General features: G+C 24.8%; 6 protein-coding genes across 9 annotated transcripts; 2 read left to right on the forward strand and 4 right to left on the reverse strand.

Annotated features, from left to right (window-relative positions):
* Positions 1–76: 76 nt before the first annotated feature.
* LOC122859723 (GRIP and coiled-coil domain-containing protein 2-like) lies at positions 77–1,280 on the reverse strand. Its single transcript, XM_044163409.1, has 4 exons — positions 1,058–1,280; positions 618–839; positions 348–554; positions 77–263 (listed from the first exon to the last, which is right to left on the reverse strand). The coding sequence occupies exons 1-4, from the start codon at positions 1,197–1,199 to the stop codon at positions 94–96; spliced, it is 741 nt and encodes a 246-aa protein (XP_044019344.1). The 5' UTR covers positions 1,200–1,280; the 3' UTR covers positions 77–93.
* Positions 1,281–1,811: 531 nt separating this feature from the next.
* Positions 1,812–5,528, reverse strand: LOC122859734 (60S ribosomal protein L17-like). The gene is made up of 6 exons (XM_044163420.1): positions 5,443–5,528; positions 5,096–5,182; positions 4,740–4,899; positions 4,477–4,647; positions 4,232–4,378; positions 1,812–2,511 (listed from the first exon to the last, which is right to left on the reverse strand). The coding sequence occupies exons 2-5, from the start codon at positions 5,174–5,176 to the stop codon at positions 4,233–4,235; spliced, it is 558 nt and encodes a 185-aa protein (XP_044019355.1). The 5' UTR covers positions 5,177–5,182; positions 5,443–5,528; the 3' UTR covers positions 1,812–2,511; position 4,232.
* LOC122859745 lies at positions 2,571–3,840 on the forward strand. Its single transcript, XM_044163431.1, has 4 exons — positions 2,571–2,747; positions 2,823–2,951; positions 3,018–3,173; positions 3,253–3,840. The coding sequence occupies exons 2-4, from the start codon at positions 2,898–2,900 to the stop codon at positions 3,532–3,534; spliced, it is 492 nt and encodes a 163-aa protein (XP_044019366.1). The 5' UTR covers positions 2,571–2,747; positions 2,823–2,897; the 3' UTR covers positions 3,535–3,840.
* A 275-nt stretch (positions 5,529–5,803) lies between the features above and the next one.
* On the forward strand, positions 5,804–12,910 carry LOC122859778 (dual specificity mitogen-activated protein kinase kinase dSOR1). Of its 4 annotated transcripts, none has more exons than XM_044163465.1 (8): positions 5,804–5,935; positions 6,343–6,520; positions 6,587–6,812; positions 6,878–6,990; positions 7,059–7,170; positions 10,427–10,808; positions 10,893–11,059; positions 11,126–12,910. In XM_044163465.1, exons 2-8 carry the CDS (start codon positions 6,399–6,401, stop codon positions 11,240–11,242), a joined length of 1,239 nt encoding a protein of 412 aa, XP_044019400.1. In that variant the 5' UTR covers positions 5,804–5,935; positions 6,343–6,398; the 3' UTR covers positions 11,243–12,910. The 4 variants fall into 4 exon arrangements, with proteins under 4 accessions (XP_044019400.1, XP_044019407.1, XP_044019415.1 ...); XM_044163472.1 differs by having other exon boundaries at positions 5,812–5,935; positions 6,349–6,520; XM_044163480.1 differs by lacking the exon at positions 5,804–5,935 and adding an exon at positions 5,957–6,059.
* LOC122859756 (sodium/potassium-transporting ATPase subunit alpha-B-like) lies at positions 7,177–10,397 on the reverse strand. The gene has a single exon (XM_044163443.1). It carries the CDS (start codon positions 10,302–10,304, stop codon positions 7,245–7,247), a length of 3,060 nt encoding a protein of 1,019 aa, XP_044019378.1. The 5' UTR covers positions 10,305–10,397; the 3' UTR covers positions 7,177–7,244.
* A 108-nt stretch (positions 12,911–13,018) lies between the features above and the next one.
* On the reverse strand, positions 13,019–15,982 carry LOC122859767 (F-box/LRR-repeat protein 12-like). Its single transcript, XM_044163454.1, has 6 exons — positions 15,736–15,982; positions 15,504–15,598; positions 15,310–15,425; positions 15,107–15,234; positions 13,979–15,033; positions 13,019–13,903 (listed from the first exon to the last, which is right to left on the reverse strand). Exons 2-6 carry the CDS (start codon positions 15,571–15,573, stop codon positions 13,731–13,733), a joined length of 1,542 nt encoding a protein of 513 aa, XP_044019389.1. The 5' UTR covers positions 15,574–15,598; positions 15,736–15,982; the 3' UTR covers positions 13,019–13,730.
* Positions 15,983–17,953: the final 1,971 nt, after the last annotated feature.

Consider the following 17,953-nt stretch of genomic DNA (forward strand, 5'->3'; position numbering starts at 1 on the left):
TTCCTTATTGATAATATTAATAAGTTATTATAAATTTTAAAAACTGATGATTAATATATTTTTTACAATTAAAATATATACTTTATTTTTTTATTATACTTTTTTTTCGTTGTGTAAGCTTCTTTTACAGTCGTAATTTTTTAAAAAAATATATCTTATTTTACATAAAAATGCTGTCATGTCATGGATATCATAATCAGCATTAAAATCTAATTGAATTTCTCTAAGATGTTCTTCTTTGAGTGAAGGTTTAATATTAAAAACTGAAATTAAAAAAAAAAAAAGAAATTAATATTTTACATTTGTTTGGAAAATTATTAGAATTATTTGATTTAAAATAAACTTACTTTTCCAAGTTGAATCATAATTTGAACACTCAATGTAATAACTATCCTTGTCTTGATTTTTATCATAAAAAAATGTAATTTTTAAATTATCATGATCATCAATTTCTTCAAAGTCAATATAAATATTTAAATGTTCTTTGTAAATTCCATTTGCCATATTAATTGCATTATGTTCTTTTTTCATTGATTTTTTATTCTCTTCCAATTCTATAGAAAATTATAAAAGTAGTTTTAATTTTATGTTAAAAATTTTATAATAAATATACAAACCTCTTTCTAAATCAACCATATTTAATGCATATTCTTCTTTTTTAATTTTTAATTCTTCAATATCTTTTTTTAAATTTTCTTCAGATTCTTTTCCTGCTGAAATTTGTTTGTTTAATACTTTTTGTTGTAATAAGTATTTTTCAAGTGAAGATTCTAAGTTTCTTAAATCATCGTCCAATTGTTCTTTTACATTTTTATTTATTTCATGATTCATTTTTTGTTCTGTAATTAATTATTAATAAATATTATTATTTATATTATTATTAATATTTAAAATAGCAACTATTGCCCTCTATATAAACAACAAAATCAAAACAAAATAATTCAATGTTTTGACATTGACAAAATCCCGCCAATTTTTATCCAAAACTTTGAATAATTTAATGGAGTAATAAATAAAAAAAGCATTTAAATAGATTATTATTAAATTAATTAATTACCATTATGTATATCAAGTCGTTTGTTTGTATATTCTAATAGTTCAGAACGAAAATTACTTGTATGAGAACATAACCTCTTAAAAAATGCCTCTTCAGTTTCACGTGACAATAATATCTTTTCGATATCTTCCTCGAAATCCATTTTTATTATTTATTATTTTTTACGATTGTATTGATTATTTCTATTTATTTAAATTTATTATAAACAATTACATTGAAGTGTATTCAATAGAGCAAAAAAAATGTAAACAACAACAATTTATTTTACTTGGCAGTTGACTTTTAAACGATGAGGTTGATATACCAGAGGGCAGCACGCGTTAATCATAGAAACAGTCATTACTATTTTTTTTTTTATCTATTTTAGTAATAGACTAATAGTTTAATTAACAGAATTAATTGCAAAGAAGGGATTAGATACTTGAAAGAAATTTAAAGGCAAATTATTTATGCAAATAGAAATTTCAGCTTGAATTTCTATCAGAGAAATAAATTAATTATCCAAAGTGTAATTATTGTTGCACTATGTTAATTAATTTGCAAGCTTTAAAAGCTTCAATAAAATATAATATGATTTATTTTAGATCTATAATTGTTTGTCAGTTATGAAAATTTCTTGGAATCATATTTTACGAGGTCATATTATTAATGGCTAAGAAAAAATAAAAAATAGATCAATACAATAATTCAAAATAAAGACTGATAAACTATTAAATCAAAAAGATATGAATCTATTAAACAAATAAAATTTACATCCATAAATTTTTGAATATTTATTCAACAAGTGTTTGCATGTATTTCGTCGAATCGTAATTTTTCAATGACAAAATATATCATGTTGTTATCAAATATTTTAATATTATTTGACTATTTTTCCATAAAATATAATAAAAATTATAACTTCCGTAATTTTTTTTTGTCATTGATGGATTATATTTGTACAGTTGAATTTTATTTCATCACTAGTTGAGAAGTATTTCTATTAAAGAGCTCAATTTTTTGTTGCCATTTGTCGTAGTTGTTCAAGTAACACAACTTCTCTTAAAAATATTAAAATGTTGTTTCGTATAATTTGCGTAGTTTTGTTTGCAGGATTGCATGTCCAGGTCAGACAAATTAAAAAAACGAGTAATTATACAATATAATTAACTAAATAATTAATTTTGTTTATTTTTTTCTTTTCAGGGATACCCTTATGTCGACTCCAGAGCACCAAATCTTGAAAATGTAAAATTAAAATTAATAATGATAAATTAAAAATATATTTTAAAGTAAAATATTTATGTTTATTGTATTTTTGTATAAACAATAGGTAAATGGAAATTATCAAAAATTTGTTGATAATTTTGGTCGTGCAACAAATGATGCTGGTGAAGCAGTTGAAGAAGGAGTTAACACAATTGCTGGTGTTGGCCAAGGATTCATTGAAACAGTCAAACAATTTGGATCTGGAGCTGAAAATGTTAATATAAAAATTAAATTCTTTTTTATTATAAAATAATAGCTTTGTTTTTTAAATTAATTTTTTTATAATTTCAATTATATACAGTTTAATAATGATGCCCAAAAAGTATTTCATAAAATTGGTGATGCTGGTAGACATAGTGCTGAAGCTGCAAAAAAAGGATTTTCTAATGTTTTTAATTTTGGTAAATCAGCAGAAAAAGAAGGAGAAAATCAATTAAATAATGTAAAAATTATTAAACTATTATCTTTAAAATATCATGATTAATTTTTGTAAATTAATAAATAATTATTTCAACAGATAAATGAAGAAATTGGACATGTTGCTAAAGATGGTAGTGATGCATTTAAAGAAAGTACAAATACATTTATCAACATGGGCAAAGAAATGCTTAAAAATGGAGAAAAGTTTAATGAAAAAGTTGAAGATGTAAGTATAATAAATAATTAATAAAGTCAAGAAAAATATAATAATTAATATTTTAAATTACATCAGGTAAATGAAGGTATCCAAGGAATTATTGATAAACTTGGTGATGCTGCCAAGCACACAACTAAAGCTCTTCAACAAGGTTTTTTTGCTGTACTTGGATTGGGTCAAGATGCTAATGGTGCTTTTGATAAAAAACAGGGACACCCAGACACTGTTGAAGTAATTATAGCTACATTTTAAGTATCATTTATTAATATTCTAGTTAATAAATAACATAACTTAATTTTAATTTTTTAAGAATATCAAAAAACCACAAGGAGTTGTAGAAGTTATTGGTGATGTTACCAAAAAAACAACTGATGGAATTAAGAATGGACTATCAACATTGTTTAATTTGGGCAATGGATTCTTCAAATTTGGAGATAAAAAAAATCAAATGGATGATTCTTCAGCAAATTTAGTTGAACGTGTTGATGTACGAGGTGGTGGTGAGGATTCATTTGACGACTTCAAAAGAAATTTAAACAATGAAATTAACTCGTATAAATATAGTGCTTCTGAACCGGTAAAAAAATATTAAAATATCAAATAATTTAATAATTATTCATACTATTTTTTAATTTTGATATTTGATAATAAAAAAAAAAAGAAGAGTATAAAAAGTAGACTAAAAGTTTGGAGAGAAATTGCTGCTGATACCAAGGAAACAATAGGAGATACTATTAATGCAATAAAAAAAAGTATATCATCAACATTAGCTGCTGGTGGAAAAATTGTACAAGTCGGTGTTGATTTACAAAATGCACAATTAACTATTGAATCAACATTTCCAAGAATGGGTTTAAAATTTGTTAATTTATTATTTTTTCGTGGAGATAAAAAAAATTAATTTCTGTATCAATTGTTTGATGAATTTTAATATTTTTAAAAATAAATTGTAATAATTTCATGTGGCAAAAGGAATAAATAAAAATAATTTGAAAATAGAAAAAAAAGCTGTGTTACTTAATTTCATAAGAAATATATATTATTTTGTTATTTCGTTTATGGTTATTATTGACACAGCTGTTGTTGATGAATTTTACTAATAGAAAAAGAGTAATATTGCTTCAACAGTTTGTTGATTAATCGATTATTATTTTTTAGTCAATTGTTGTTTGTGTTTTTCAAATTGATGGATTAAATAAAATAAGGAAAATAATAATAAAAAAATTTGTATAATATAATGTTGCATTTTTATTGAGTTTGAAGTACAAATTATTATAACAATGCAATACCTTATTCTCTCATCATTTTTTGTTTTTGATGGGCAATCTTCTTTTTGCTCAATTTCTTTTGGGTTGGTTTTTCTTCAGCTGCTTTGGCAACAACATCCTCTTTTTCAGTCAAGATGACTTCAATGTGGCATGGGCTGCTCATGTAAGCTGAAATAATAATAACAAACAAAATATTATTATTTATAATGACAAATAATAAAAAAAAAAGAATCAATAAAATTGATATTAAAATTAAATAAACTTACGGTTGATTCTTCCGTGAGCACGGTAAGTTCTTCTACGAAGACATGGAGCAGCATTGACCTGGATGTGTTCAATGACAAGACGATCAACTTCAAGACCTTTGTAGTCTGCGTTTGATTCAGCATTTCTCAAAAGTTGGAGCAAGAATTCAGCTGATTTCTTTGGCCAACGACCTAAGCAAATTATCAACAAAATATTAAAACAATGTTCATGTTATCAATAACAAAGCTATGATTATCATATGAATAATAAAATGATAACATACCTTGAGTTGTGCCAAATTGTTTAGCTTGAGCACATCGTCCAACACCACCATTGAATCTACGGAATGGAACACATTCTTTAAATTCAATGACAGCCTTCAAGTACCTTTGGGCACGTTTGAGGGTCATGTTTTTGATTGCACGAGCAGTCTCATGAGTGTTCTGAAATTAAATAATTTACATATTAATATTATGATATAACAAGTACAATTATTATTTTATAATTCAACTATTAAAAAATTATGCTAAGTAATAAAAATCATCAACAATGAATAATCAAGAAATAAAAATATATTTTTAGGTTAAAGTAATAGCATAAAAATATGCCAATTAATTAAATAAATTATTAATTGATTACCTTGAAGTGGACTCGTAGATTTGAGCCACGTGCCTTGCACGATTTTGTCGGAGTGGCGGTTTCGTGGGAATATCTACCCATTGTTAACTGTAAAATTAATTAAATATAAATATTAAAATTAAAATTTAACCAAGTTAACATAAGGTACACGAGGACACAACTATGCCATGTGTAATCGCATCCAATTTTCATCCTCAATATCATTTTATTTTAATAAATCACAATGAATACTGATTTAAAAACATCATTTAACATATTGTTAATTAATTTATTATTTTTATTTAACTAAAAATGTATTTATTTAAACGATGTTATTAGATTTTCCATAAAATTATTGAAAAGCATACCTCTTCCTAAAACGATGAGAATAAAAAAGAAAGACGATATGAAATTGGAGAGGTGGGGAGAGAGGGCAGGTTGTCAATGTTGTCATTTGAAAAATCATTGATTTCGCCATATTAATATTGATAATAATTTAAATAACTATCAAAAATTATTAGCTAATAAATAATTAGCCAATAACAAGATAAATAATTTTAATAAACAATTGTTATATTTTTATAAACAAAAATAATAAAAAAAACAAATTATTATTCTAGTGTTTTTTTCTATAAAAAACACTAGGCACGGCCATTTTTTGAGAGTTGACAGGAGCTGTCATCTATTATTTCTTATCCAGCACTTGATTGACAAAAAAAAAATGGAAGCAAAAGCTCTTTCACTAGGGGAATATTGAATATCCACGCCGATGCTTTTTTGACAACTTGCAATTGTAGAAATCCTTCAAAAAAAAAAGCACCGCTCATTATCATATGATAATTATTTACACAAAAACACTTGGTAATTAGATAAATTTATAATTAAAAAAAATTAATATCTAGCTTCTATTTTAGTGATTTATAAATATTGAGTAAAACTACTTGTGTCATGTTATTGTGCTGAGATGTGTTGGCTGTGTTGATGGGTGTGGATAAATTATTAATTGACAATTTAAAGTAGCTTTGTTAAAATAAAAATAACAATTAAAATCAAGTTGTCTATTGAATTATAATTAACATAATAGTATGCAAATTAACATGTAGAAAAAATTATAATATTTATTAATTTTGTTTGTTAAACACTTTCTACTTGCTGCTAAATAATACACTTGACAGATGACAGTTGCAACAATCATCTGTTGATTTTTTTTTTGTCAATAATTTTTCATATTATGTGTTTTTTTAATTTTGTAAAATAATAATTATTAGTTTCAGATCAAATATAATTGAGGAAAGTTGGTACAAAGGTCAAAACAATTAAGAAAATGTCGAAAAATAAATTAAATTTGACATTGCCATCTGGCTCAATAGAGCCTGTGCCAACAGTATCACCTTCACCTCCAGTTCCACCAATTCCAACTTATACAGAACCACCTGTAATACCAGAGTAAGTTATATATTTATTTTTAAGCTGCTTAATAATGATTTTTAATTTTAATTTTAATAATTTCAGTGGTGTTATGGGTAAAGAGACTATTGATGCAATTCAAGAAAGACTAGAAGAACTTGAAATGGATGAAGAACAAAGAAAAAGATTAGAAAGTTTTTTAGGACAAAAAGAAAAAGTTGGTGAATTGTGTGATGAAGATTTTGAAAAATTAGGTGAATTAGGTGCTGGTAATGGTGGTGTTGTCATGAAAGTTAGACACAAAAAGTATGGACTTATAATGGCAAGAAAGGTAAATAAATATAGTTTAATTAAAAACAACAACACTTTAAAATAATAAATTTTATTTTTATTCAGTTGATACATTTAGAAGTCAAACCAGCAATTAAAAAACAAATAATACGTGAACTTAAAGTACTTCATGAGTGTAATTTTGCTCATATTGTTGGTTTTTATGGTGCATTTTATAGGTAAGTTATTTACTCACAATTCAAATACCCCATGTTAGCTGAAGCTAACTAAAACAATTGTTATTTAGTGATGGTGAAATAAGCATATGCATGGAGTACATGGATGGTGGTTCACTTGATTTAATACTGAAAAATGCTGGTCGAATACCAGAACCAATTTTAGGAGCAATAACATTTGCGGTAAGTTTTTTTTTTAAATATATATTTTAATCAATAAACAAAAACTCTATTTTTAAATTAAATGACAAAGCATATTAGTAGTATGTTTCTGTTGCTATAATACCATTTGGATAATTACGAACACAATATCTACGAAATTCATCATAAATCCATAAAAATATACCAAGTGGTAAACATGGAAAAAAACACCAAAAATCAAGTGGCATTGTTTTAAGAACTTTTTCAGTACCAGGTGTATAAAGTAATATAAAAGTTAATATTATTTCAAATATAAATGACACATTTAAAAACCAATTACTCATGCCTTGTTTAAATATTGAATTTCTTCTTGTTTTACACATTAAAAGATCAATCATTTGTGTTATAACAATTGATACAAAATATCCAGTTCTTGCTTCATTTAATAATTTCATACGATTATCATATGACCATGGATTACCATAATAATCATGTAAATAAATAATTTTTTTATTTTCCCAATCATGCCGCAGGCCAATTAAATTATATGGTGAAAATCCATGAAATGCAAATATTGTAAAAAAATTTAAAAAACCAGCAAGTGCTTGTGTCATACCAATTTGTCCATATGCAATTGATATTAAACGACTATTAACTAGCTTATCAGTTTGTGGATTTCTCGGTGGTCTTTTCATAATATCTGATTCAGCTTTTTCATATGCCAATGCAATTGCTGGTAATAAATCAGTACCAATATCAATACAAAGTACTAATTCAATAACAAATGGTAATGGTATTGAAAATAATATACTACTTAACATTGGTAACATTTCTGGTACACTTGATGTTAATGTATATGCTATGGATTTTTTTAAATTATCAAATATTAGCCTTCCTTCTTCAATACCAGTTACAATTGATGAAAAATTATCATCCATAAGTACCATATCAGCAGCATTTTTAGCAACATCTGAACCAGCTATTCCCATGGCAATACCAATATCAGCTTTTCTTAATGCTGGTGAATCATTAACACCATCACCAGTAACAGCAACAATTTCACCTAAACGTTGACAACTTTCAACAATTAATAATTTTTGTTGTGGTGATGTTCTTGCAAATACAATTTCTTCATAATTACGTATTATATCATCAAGTTCATCATCATTCATATTTCTTAATTCATTACCAGTTATAACAATAGCTTCACGTCCTAATTGATTAACTTGACTAAATGATTTACCTAATTTAAATGCTTTTTCATATTTTGTTTCATTACCTTCACTAATAATACCAACAGCTTTTGCAATGGCAATTGCTGTTACTGGATGATCACCAGTAACCATTATTATTTTAATACCAGCAGCACGACATGTATGTACAGCATTTGGTACTGATGCTCTTGGTGGATCAATTAAACTAATTAAACCTAAAAATCTATATTGTCTTGTTGGAAAATTATATGTTCTTGGTGTATCAGTATTAAATTTAAAATCTTGTGAATATTTACTATTTGGTAAATGTAAATCACAATATGCTAATACTCTTTCACCAAGAAATGCTAACTCAGTACATGCTTGACGTGCTTCAATAATATCATTTGATGTTAAATCACGTGTTAAACCATCCATTGATAATATTGATGTACAAAAATCCATAATAACTTCTGGTGCACCTTTCATATATATATTATAACCATTTTCATCACGATGAATTGATAATTGATATTTTGTATTTGAATTAAATGGTATTTCAGCAATTTTAGTATATTGTAAACGTATTTTTCTTGTTGAATAAATATGTTCACAAAATTTTAATATACCTGTTTCTGATGCATCACCAATAACATCACGTTCTTCAATTCTTGTATATATATTTGATTCACCTCTAAATTCAGCACGTAAACATAATGTTGCTGCTTTAATAATAGCATTAAATGCTGGTTTTTCTAATAATAAATCACGTTCAGCACCAAGTGACCATACACCAGCAATAAGATGATGTCTAACATTACCAAACCATAAATTTGATACAGTCATTTTATTTTGTGTTAATGTACCAGTTTTATCTGAACATATTGTTGATGTTGAACCAAGTGTTTCAACAGCTTCTAAATTTCTAACTAAACAATTTTTATTAGCCATTTTTTTAGCTGTTAATGTTAAAGATGTTGTTACTGTTACAAGTAATACTTCTGGTACATTTGCTATAATCATACCAAGTAAATATGTAAATGCTTTTATAAAATTTAATTCAACAATTAATGATAATGTAAAAAATAATATACCACAAAAAATTGCAATATTTTTAACAATCATAACAAAATTTTTAATTTCTTTTGATATTGGTGTTGCTGTTTTTGATACTTGTGTTGTTAAACCAGCAAGTCTACCAATCATTGTATTATCACCAGTACCAATAACAATACCTGTACCCTCACCAGCAACAGCATATGATGAAAAAAATGCAATATTTTGTGATTCAAGAGGATTTGAATCTGTTGGAAAATCAGTTCTTGCAATAGCTTCACTTTCACCAGTTAAACTTGAATTTTCAACTCTCAAACCAGAACATTTTATTATTCTAATATCTGCTGGTATTTTATCACCAAGTTTTATTTCAACTTTATCACCAATAACAATTTCTTCAGTTGGTATTATTTTTTTAACACCATCACGTATTACAAGTGCAAATGTCGGTACCATTTTTGTAAATGATTCCATGATTTTTGTATTTTTACTTTCTTGAACATAAGCAAATAAACCAGATACAATACATATTATTATTATTATAAGACCAAACCATTCAATACCCTCATCATCTTGATAGCCAAACCATATTTCAATGCCATATAATAAAAAACATAATAGTGCACATAGCCATAGTAATGATGCAAAACCAGCAAACATACATTCAAATAATTTTACGTATTGTGGTGTTATTAATGGTGGACTAAGTGCATTTGGATTTTCAATTATACGTTTTTCAGCTTCTTCATTTGTCAATCCAGTTATTATATTTGTATTTAATTTTACACATAAATCTTCTAATGATATTAAATGATCATCTGTTGTAAATTCTTGATGTAAATCAATTATTTCATCTTCAGTTAATTTTTTTTTACTTATTTGTACTGATGATTTTCTTACTGATGATTCAAGTGTTGGTATTGACATTTTTATTATCTTTTAATTACAATTTCTATATTGAAATTATTATTTTTAATAAACTGAACATTGTCAATTATAAAATATTACATTTGTTTTTTTTTTAATTTTTCTTTTGTTATATATTATAGGTACTTAAAGGATTAAGTTATTTACGTGATAAACATGCAATTATGCATAGAGATGTTAAACCAAGTAATATACTTGTTAATAGTGCTGGTGAAATAAAAATATGTGATTTTGGTGTATCAGGACAACTTATTGATTCAATGGCAAATTCATTTGTTGGAACAAGAAGTTATATGTCACCAGAAAGATTACAAGGTACTCATTATTCTGTTCAAAGTGATATATGGTCATTGGGTTTATCACTTGTTGAAATGGCTATTGGTATGTATCCAATACCACCACCAAATTTAAGAAAACTTATATCAATATTTGGACAACAAGCTGCACAAGCATCAGCAGCAAATTCAAATAATTTACCAACACCAACACAATCACCAGCTCACAGTAAATTTATTACAATTATTATCTAAATCATCAACAATAATTTATGCTAAAATAATTTATAATTTTAATATTTTTTTAAAATAGATATTGGTAGTCCAAGACCAATGGCAATATTTGAACTTCTTGATTATATTGTTAATGAACCACCACCAAAATTACCACCAGGTTTATTTACTGATGCTTTTACTGATTTTGTTGATCGATGCTTGAAAAAAAATCCAGCTGAAAGAGCTGATTTAAAAACACTAATGGTAATTTATAATAATTATTAAACTTTAGCTTGAATAATTTTATTAATTAATTTATCATTTTATTAGAATCATGAATGGATTAAAAAAGCTGAAGCTGAAAATGTTGATATTGCCGGATGGGTATGTAGAACAATGGATCTTCAACCAACAACTCCGACGCGTTTAGCCAATGTGCAATCCTGAATAAATGTTACTCTTACATACTTGACCACTTACATACGCGTTCAGTACTCTTAAGTCATAATTTTCTTTTTATTTTATTTTTTCCCAGTTTAAATATGTATTTTTTTTTTCTACAGTGGCATTTATTTAAAAAGAAAAAATACTCATTTGCTCTTTTTTTGTTTTTTTTTTTTTTATTGAAAATAAAGCAAACATTTGATTATTAATTATTTTTATGATGAAGAAAAAAAACAGACAAGATAACTTGATTATTTTCACAATTTTATTATTATTAAATAATCAATTTTGATGTTTATTATTTTGGTAAATTTTTAGATTGTTTAATAGTCACTTATTATTGAATGAATTTTGTTATTTTGTCTGTTGTCACAGTTATATTAAATTTATTATTTAATTTGATAGTTATTTGTAATTTTGGTAAAAGATAAGATTGTAATTGCCACTGTTTATAATATATAATTTAGTTATTAATATTTAATTTAAAGTATGTAAGAATAAATTCAAAATATTTTAGGATTAGTGTATTGTTCAAGTTTAATGAACAATTTGATGTATAATTACTGTGATAAGATTAGGAGACATTTATTGGAGATGAAGATCTTTCATTAAAAAAAAATAAAAATAAAACAAGATTTATAGAAATATTATTTTATCAATTCAATGACTATTTCAGATTAACACACGTACCTGAAAGCTGTAGTAATTTTTTCTTAATTTTTTTCACATCTGTTTCTTTCGAAACATAATTATTCGAAATTATTATTTTCATCAAGTAAATCAATCGTAATAAAAATAGTTAAAAAATTTCAAGCTGTAAAATAATATTCTTTTTTTATTTATCTGTTTTAAAATTAAAAAAAAATATTAAGAAAATTAGAATGAAATAAAATATAAAGCTATGGCTCTCAAGTACATAATAAATGAATAAAAAAATTAATAAAATAGACCAGTGTTTAGATCAGCATTAATATTACAAACGCAAATTTATTATAAAAAACTATTTACCTCATTTATTATTTTTAATTTGATCAGATAATAGCATAAAATATTAATAAAAAATAAAAATAAAATAACGTATTCTTATCAGAATTCGTGTGTGTCATTTTATTATTATAAAATAATATATATATAACAATTAACGACCATAATAATAGTCGTTAATGATAGTAAAATGTTAATTAGCTAAAAAAAAAAAATTATCGGAACATAAAAACAATTGAATTATTAAATAATACGAATATAAAATTAAATGTGTTTCCAATATATATAATAATATAGAAATATTTTTCTTTTGTTCAAGTAATAAAGTTTATAAAACGAAATAAAACTTGAAGAAAAATTAGTTTAAAATAAAATAACAAAGTGAATGTGAAAAAAAAAAAGGAAAAAGAAAATGAAATTTATACTTGTTGTTTGAAGTTCAATGATTTTTAGTAAGTGTTAGATAATTAATAAAAATTCTTACAATATTTATAATAATATAAGAAAATACAAGCCTTATCCGACTTGGCTTTAAAATAAATATCGGTAATTAAATAAATGGCACAGTTAGGTAAATAAAAATTTTTCAAAATAGCGTTTAACGCTGAAGAACTGAATTAATTAAATTTTATCAGTTTTCATTTCCAATATAATAATTCAATGATGAAAAATAGTCATGTTATAAAATAAAATAATTGAGGATTTAGTTGAAATAATAATAAACACAGCACATCATATTAGTTATCTCTAAAATTGTTAATTATTTATTGCCAAAGAGGTATCTAAGTTATTCAATGGATATGCTAAATTCACAGCTGGTCGTGAAATGCATTGATACAATTGCATTAAATGTGTCAATCATACATGTATATATCTTCTACATGTTGAATAAATATTTAAAAAATTTAATTAAGCCATGTTATTAAACTTATTCTAAAAAATAAAAAATACAGATTAGAAAAAAAGACAAAATAAATTAATACATTTGTCAGAACTTCAAAATATAAACAGATAAAATTAAAAAAAACACTCAAATAATAATTAAAAATAATATAACAAGATAGAAAAAAAAATACTGCATTAGGCCAATAGTTGAAATTAATTTACACCAAGCTTATCTCTCTTTTAATTTGTCGAGTAATTTTAATTATTGTGAGCATTGAGATAGCATATTTCTGGTGTAAATAAAAATAATAAAAATATATATAAATTCACCAAGTAAAATAGAAATAATAAATATTAATATTAAATCACAAATTGTTTCTGTATAAAATGGATAAAATTTATAATTTTACATTCAATTGTACTACTGTTAATATAAATACTTGATACAATGAATAGCAGTACAAATAAATATCATCATAAATTAATTGACAATGATTATATAAATGATTTATGATAAATCAACATTAACCAATTGTAAAAATGGTGATATTTCAGTAATTGTTGATGGATCAATTTTAGTTCCACCAGTAACAACTTAAAACTGCGTGTTGCCAATTGTGAATCAATTTATTATGTTAAGATCAGTCAATTTAGAACGACATTTAAGTACTTTTAATTTACATAATGAAGCAATTGATTCATCAGTTACTTTTTTAACTGAATTCATTGTCAATGTTTCTAATTTTGGTAGTGTTGAAATACTTAATATTCCTCTATTAGTTACAGCTACACATCCTGAAATAATAACAAAAATAAATATTAATTAACTAATCATCTTCATTTGAGTATAAAATAATAATAAATAATTACCAGAAATATTTAAAACTTTTAGTTTTTTACATGTCATTGTTATGATTGTTATATTTCCATCATTAACCAAAATATTTTGATTGAAATCAAGTTGCTCTAAGTTGGTGAGTTTTGATAAAAGACAAAGTGATTTTGCTGTTATCAATGGATAATTACCAGTAAATGATAAATTAATAAGTGTAATCATATTACTAATTGCTGCTATTGAACTGACATTAAGACAAACACAATTATTAAGTTCCAATGTTTGAATTGTTGTAAATTTTTGTATTGCTGAATCAAAATAATTTGATAATAATGATGTACAATGATCTAATTTAATTTTTTCAATAGTATCATGTGGTAAATGTCCAAGTGATTTACCAGTAATACTATGATTACCAAGTGATACATATTTTAATTTTTTATTAAGCATAAATAATTTTGCCAAATCTTTTTCACATGGACCAGATAATTTTTTCATATAAAATTCAGTTATATTACGACAATTAACAATTAGTGAATTAATTCCTGATGGTGATAATATTATTCCAGTAACATCAATGTATTGTAAATTTGGACATAATTTACCAACAATTGTTAGTGTACTTGAGCCTAAAGAATGTAATAAATCAGATAGATCAAGTTTTGTTAAAAAATCACCACATCTCATAAGTACTTTACGTAGTGTTGCTGTATCAATATATTGTAATCTAAATCTATCTGATAAACCCCAATTTTTTTTTTCAAGATCAAGACGTTTAACTGACCACCATGATTCACGACTAAGTGCATGCCAACGTTTACAAACACGTTCCATTCTTACACGATCAGATATTGGAAGATGTAAAAACATTTGAATTAAACAATCATCATTTAATAAACGTATTGGTGATTCAACATCTGCTCGAGCTTCAACAATTGTTGTTGTTGTATTTTGATTATTATTATCTTTATTTCCATATAATCCTCTTTGATTTTCAATATAATCTGGCTGATGCCATGAGTCTGCTGCTGATACTCTGAGTATTCGACAATGCATTCTCACTTGATGTGCTTCAGCAGCTTCTCTTGCACTAGATAATTTATCAATTATAATTTATAACATTTATAATATTAATTATTATTTATTTTAAATAATTTACTTACTTCCAAGCACCAGTTACATCTTTAAATATAACAAATGCAAAATTACTTCTTCCATAATTTCTTTTGATATAACAACTCTCAACATCACCATACTGATTAAATAATTTGATGAGGTCTTTTGTTGTTGTCTAAAAAAATTATAAACAATTTATTTTTATTATTTTATTTATTATTAAATATTAATTTTACTATTATCAACTTACCCTTTCAGCTAAATTACCAACAAATAATTTTCTAATTAAAGTTCCATCCTCTGTTGTTGTTACGATTTTGTAGTAATCATCACAAGAACCTGGACTCCATGATTCAAGGCCAAGAACTAGAATTTAATTTTGATTTTATTATTGTTAAAAAATTGGCTATTTAACAAGTTTATTATTTATTTTTTTTTACTCACTTTCTCCTACGTAATCTCTGGTTTCTTGAGCTGGTGGATTAGAAGCAAGATCTTGATGAGATGCAGCCATTTCACAAGTAGTTTTTGGACAATTACTGTGGAAAAAAATAAAATATATATTTATGTATAAAATATAAAAATTAAACTATTGATTCATTGACTTTAATAATTTTTCTTCATTATAAATTTTAATTGTATTGTGTAGATAGTAGAATTTTTTTTTTATACTTACATTGATTTTATTAATTGTCTTTTATCAGCCTCGCCCTTGCTGAGAATTCAAGTCAGATAATATTAAATTCTCCTCCACTGTACAAAGAAGCTGATCAACACTTTCGTTTTCGTATGCGCAGACAGTTTATTTGGAGGATAAATTCAGGGACATCTGTTTTGTCTAGTGAGAGCTTTCGCTGGGCTCGGGGCGAATAACCGAAATTAAAATATCGAAAAAAAAATTACATAAAGAAAGTAAAATGGTATTGGTAAATTTATTTCTATCAATTTAATTCAAACACACATGCGCGTTGATAAACCCTTTTTTTTTTTTTCGTTTTTTAAATATATATTCACGATACCGCTATTATCAGCGTTAAATTTTATCAGAGATCCACAAGATGACGCCAAAATTTCGAAATCGAGCTGCGTTAGAAATTATTAAATCGAAAAAAAAAATAAACCTGATATGTATTTCGATAAATTAATACAAAAAAATTTAAATAATTATTATAAAATTAATGGCAACATGAAAAATAGAAATATCATCGAAATATTTCGATGAAAAAATCGAAATTTTTTCTACAGAAATTTATTATAATAATAAAAAAAATTAATAAAGAAATTTCTATTCGAAAATTTAAAATATAGTTATTTAAAATTATTTTCAAAGTATGTTGTAACAATATTATTATGAAAATAATAAAAAAAAAGGAGAAATGATAATTGAATATAAATAAAAATGTGGATAAAAAGAGTTTATGATGATGTGGACAATTTCATCCCTTGAAATGATGAAAAGAACGACTCCCACTCGTGTATATACTCATGTAACTATATCAGGGATGAAAATCACCGGATGGTTCACCTCAAAAGAAGACCCCGAATGATACCAATTATGTCATCATCGTCATACACGATTACAACCCCACTGTGTTATACCGTTATGTTCAACTTGGTTGAGTTTTGTCACCCACCATACAACATTTTCACCCGCATGTCAGTCTTTGATTTCTTTTTTTTTTTTTTTACCACCCTTTTTTTGATATAACCACACATACAACACATCCCACAACTTTTATATATATAAATATATCTCCCTCAAAATTTTTAGCTACCCTTATTCTTTGTACACAATAAAAACTAAATAATAAAAATAAAAAAAGATCAGCAGTAATCAAATAGACCAAAATATATATCTGTATATTTTTTGCAAAAAAAAAAAATACATGTTACATTTAAATATATAAATATTTAATGTCTAAATTAAAAATGTAAAAATTTAAATTAAATATTTTATATTTAAATTAATTAAAACATAAAAAAAAAAAAAATTTAATCATCAACATAAAATAAAAGAAATATAAATTACATATATTTTAAAGTCTATAAAATTTATAAAAATAATAAAAATTAAATATTTTTTTATTTCTTTCCCTAATCCAACATTTTTTTTTAATTAATTTTTTTTTACTTAATTATAAATGTTCAACATGAATTTGTATGTACTTGTATATATGAAAATAAGTGCAAAAAAAATTGTCTTATTTTCAAGATGATTTTATGAACATGTATGTGAAAGGGCAAGAAAAAAAAAAAAATAGAATAAAGAAGGGCAGGAGGAGTTAGTACAGATATAATCAAATAACCTGCACGCACCGTATAAATTATCAATCAGGACACGATTGTACAACCCCAATGGAGGTCGCCGCCTCCACACTCGAGTAAGGGTTGTTACATAAACGTAGGGATAGTTATGTTTTGTCAAAATATATGTACATATATATATGTATACCAATACATAATAATAATATTATATAATATTAGTGATAGTATAGAGAAGAGACTATGTCTTCTTGACTGACCTCGCATCCCCATTTACTAAAATAAATAAATGTTAATACGTATAGGCGTAGTACGTGTTGATATATATTTTTTTGCATCAAGAGGCGTATTATATATTTGACACGTGCAGATGAATACATTGGCATTGGCTTTGACCGCTTTGACTCTATGAAAACCATATTAAACAAATAAATACATATATAAATTTTAAAATTTATTGTCAATATTTTTTTACACATGAATAAACACGTGTGCAAATTAAAAAAAAAAATATTAGATAGCTAATTAAATTATTGATCAGTGTGAATAATAATATTACAGCTTATTTATTATTTATAATTTAAATGTAATTTTTATAAAATATTAAAAATTCATAGTTACGAATATTTTAA

Source organism: Aphidius gifuensis, linkage group LG1 (genome assembly GCF_014905175.1).
Source record: "Aphidius gifuensis isolate YNYX2018 linkage group LG1, ASM1490517v1, whole genome shotgun sequence".
NCBI lineage: Eukaryota > Metazoa > Arthropoda > Insecta > Hymenoptera > Braconidae > Aphidius > Aphidius gifuensis.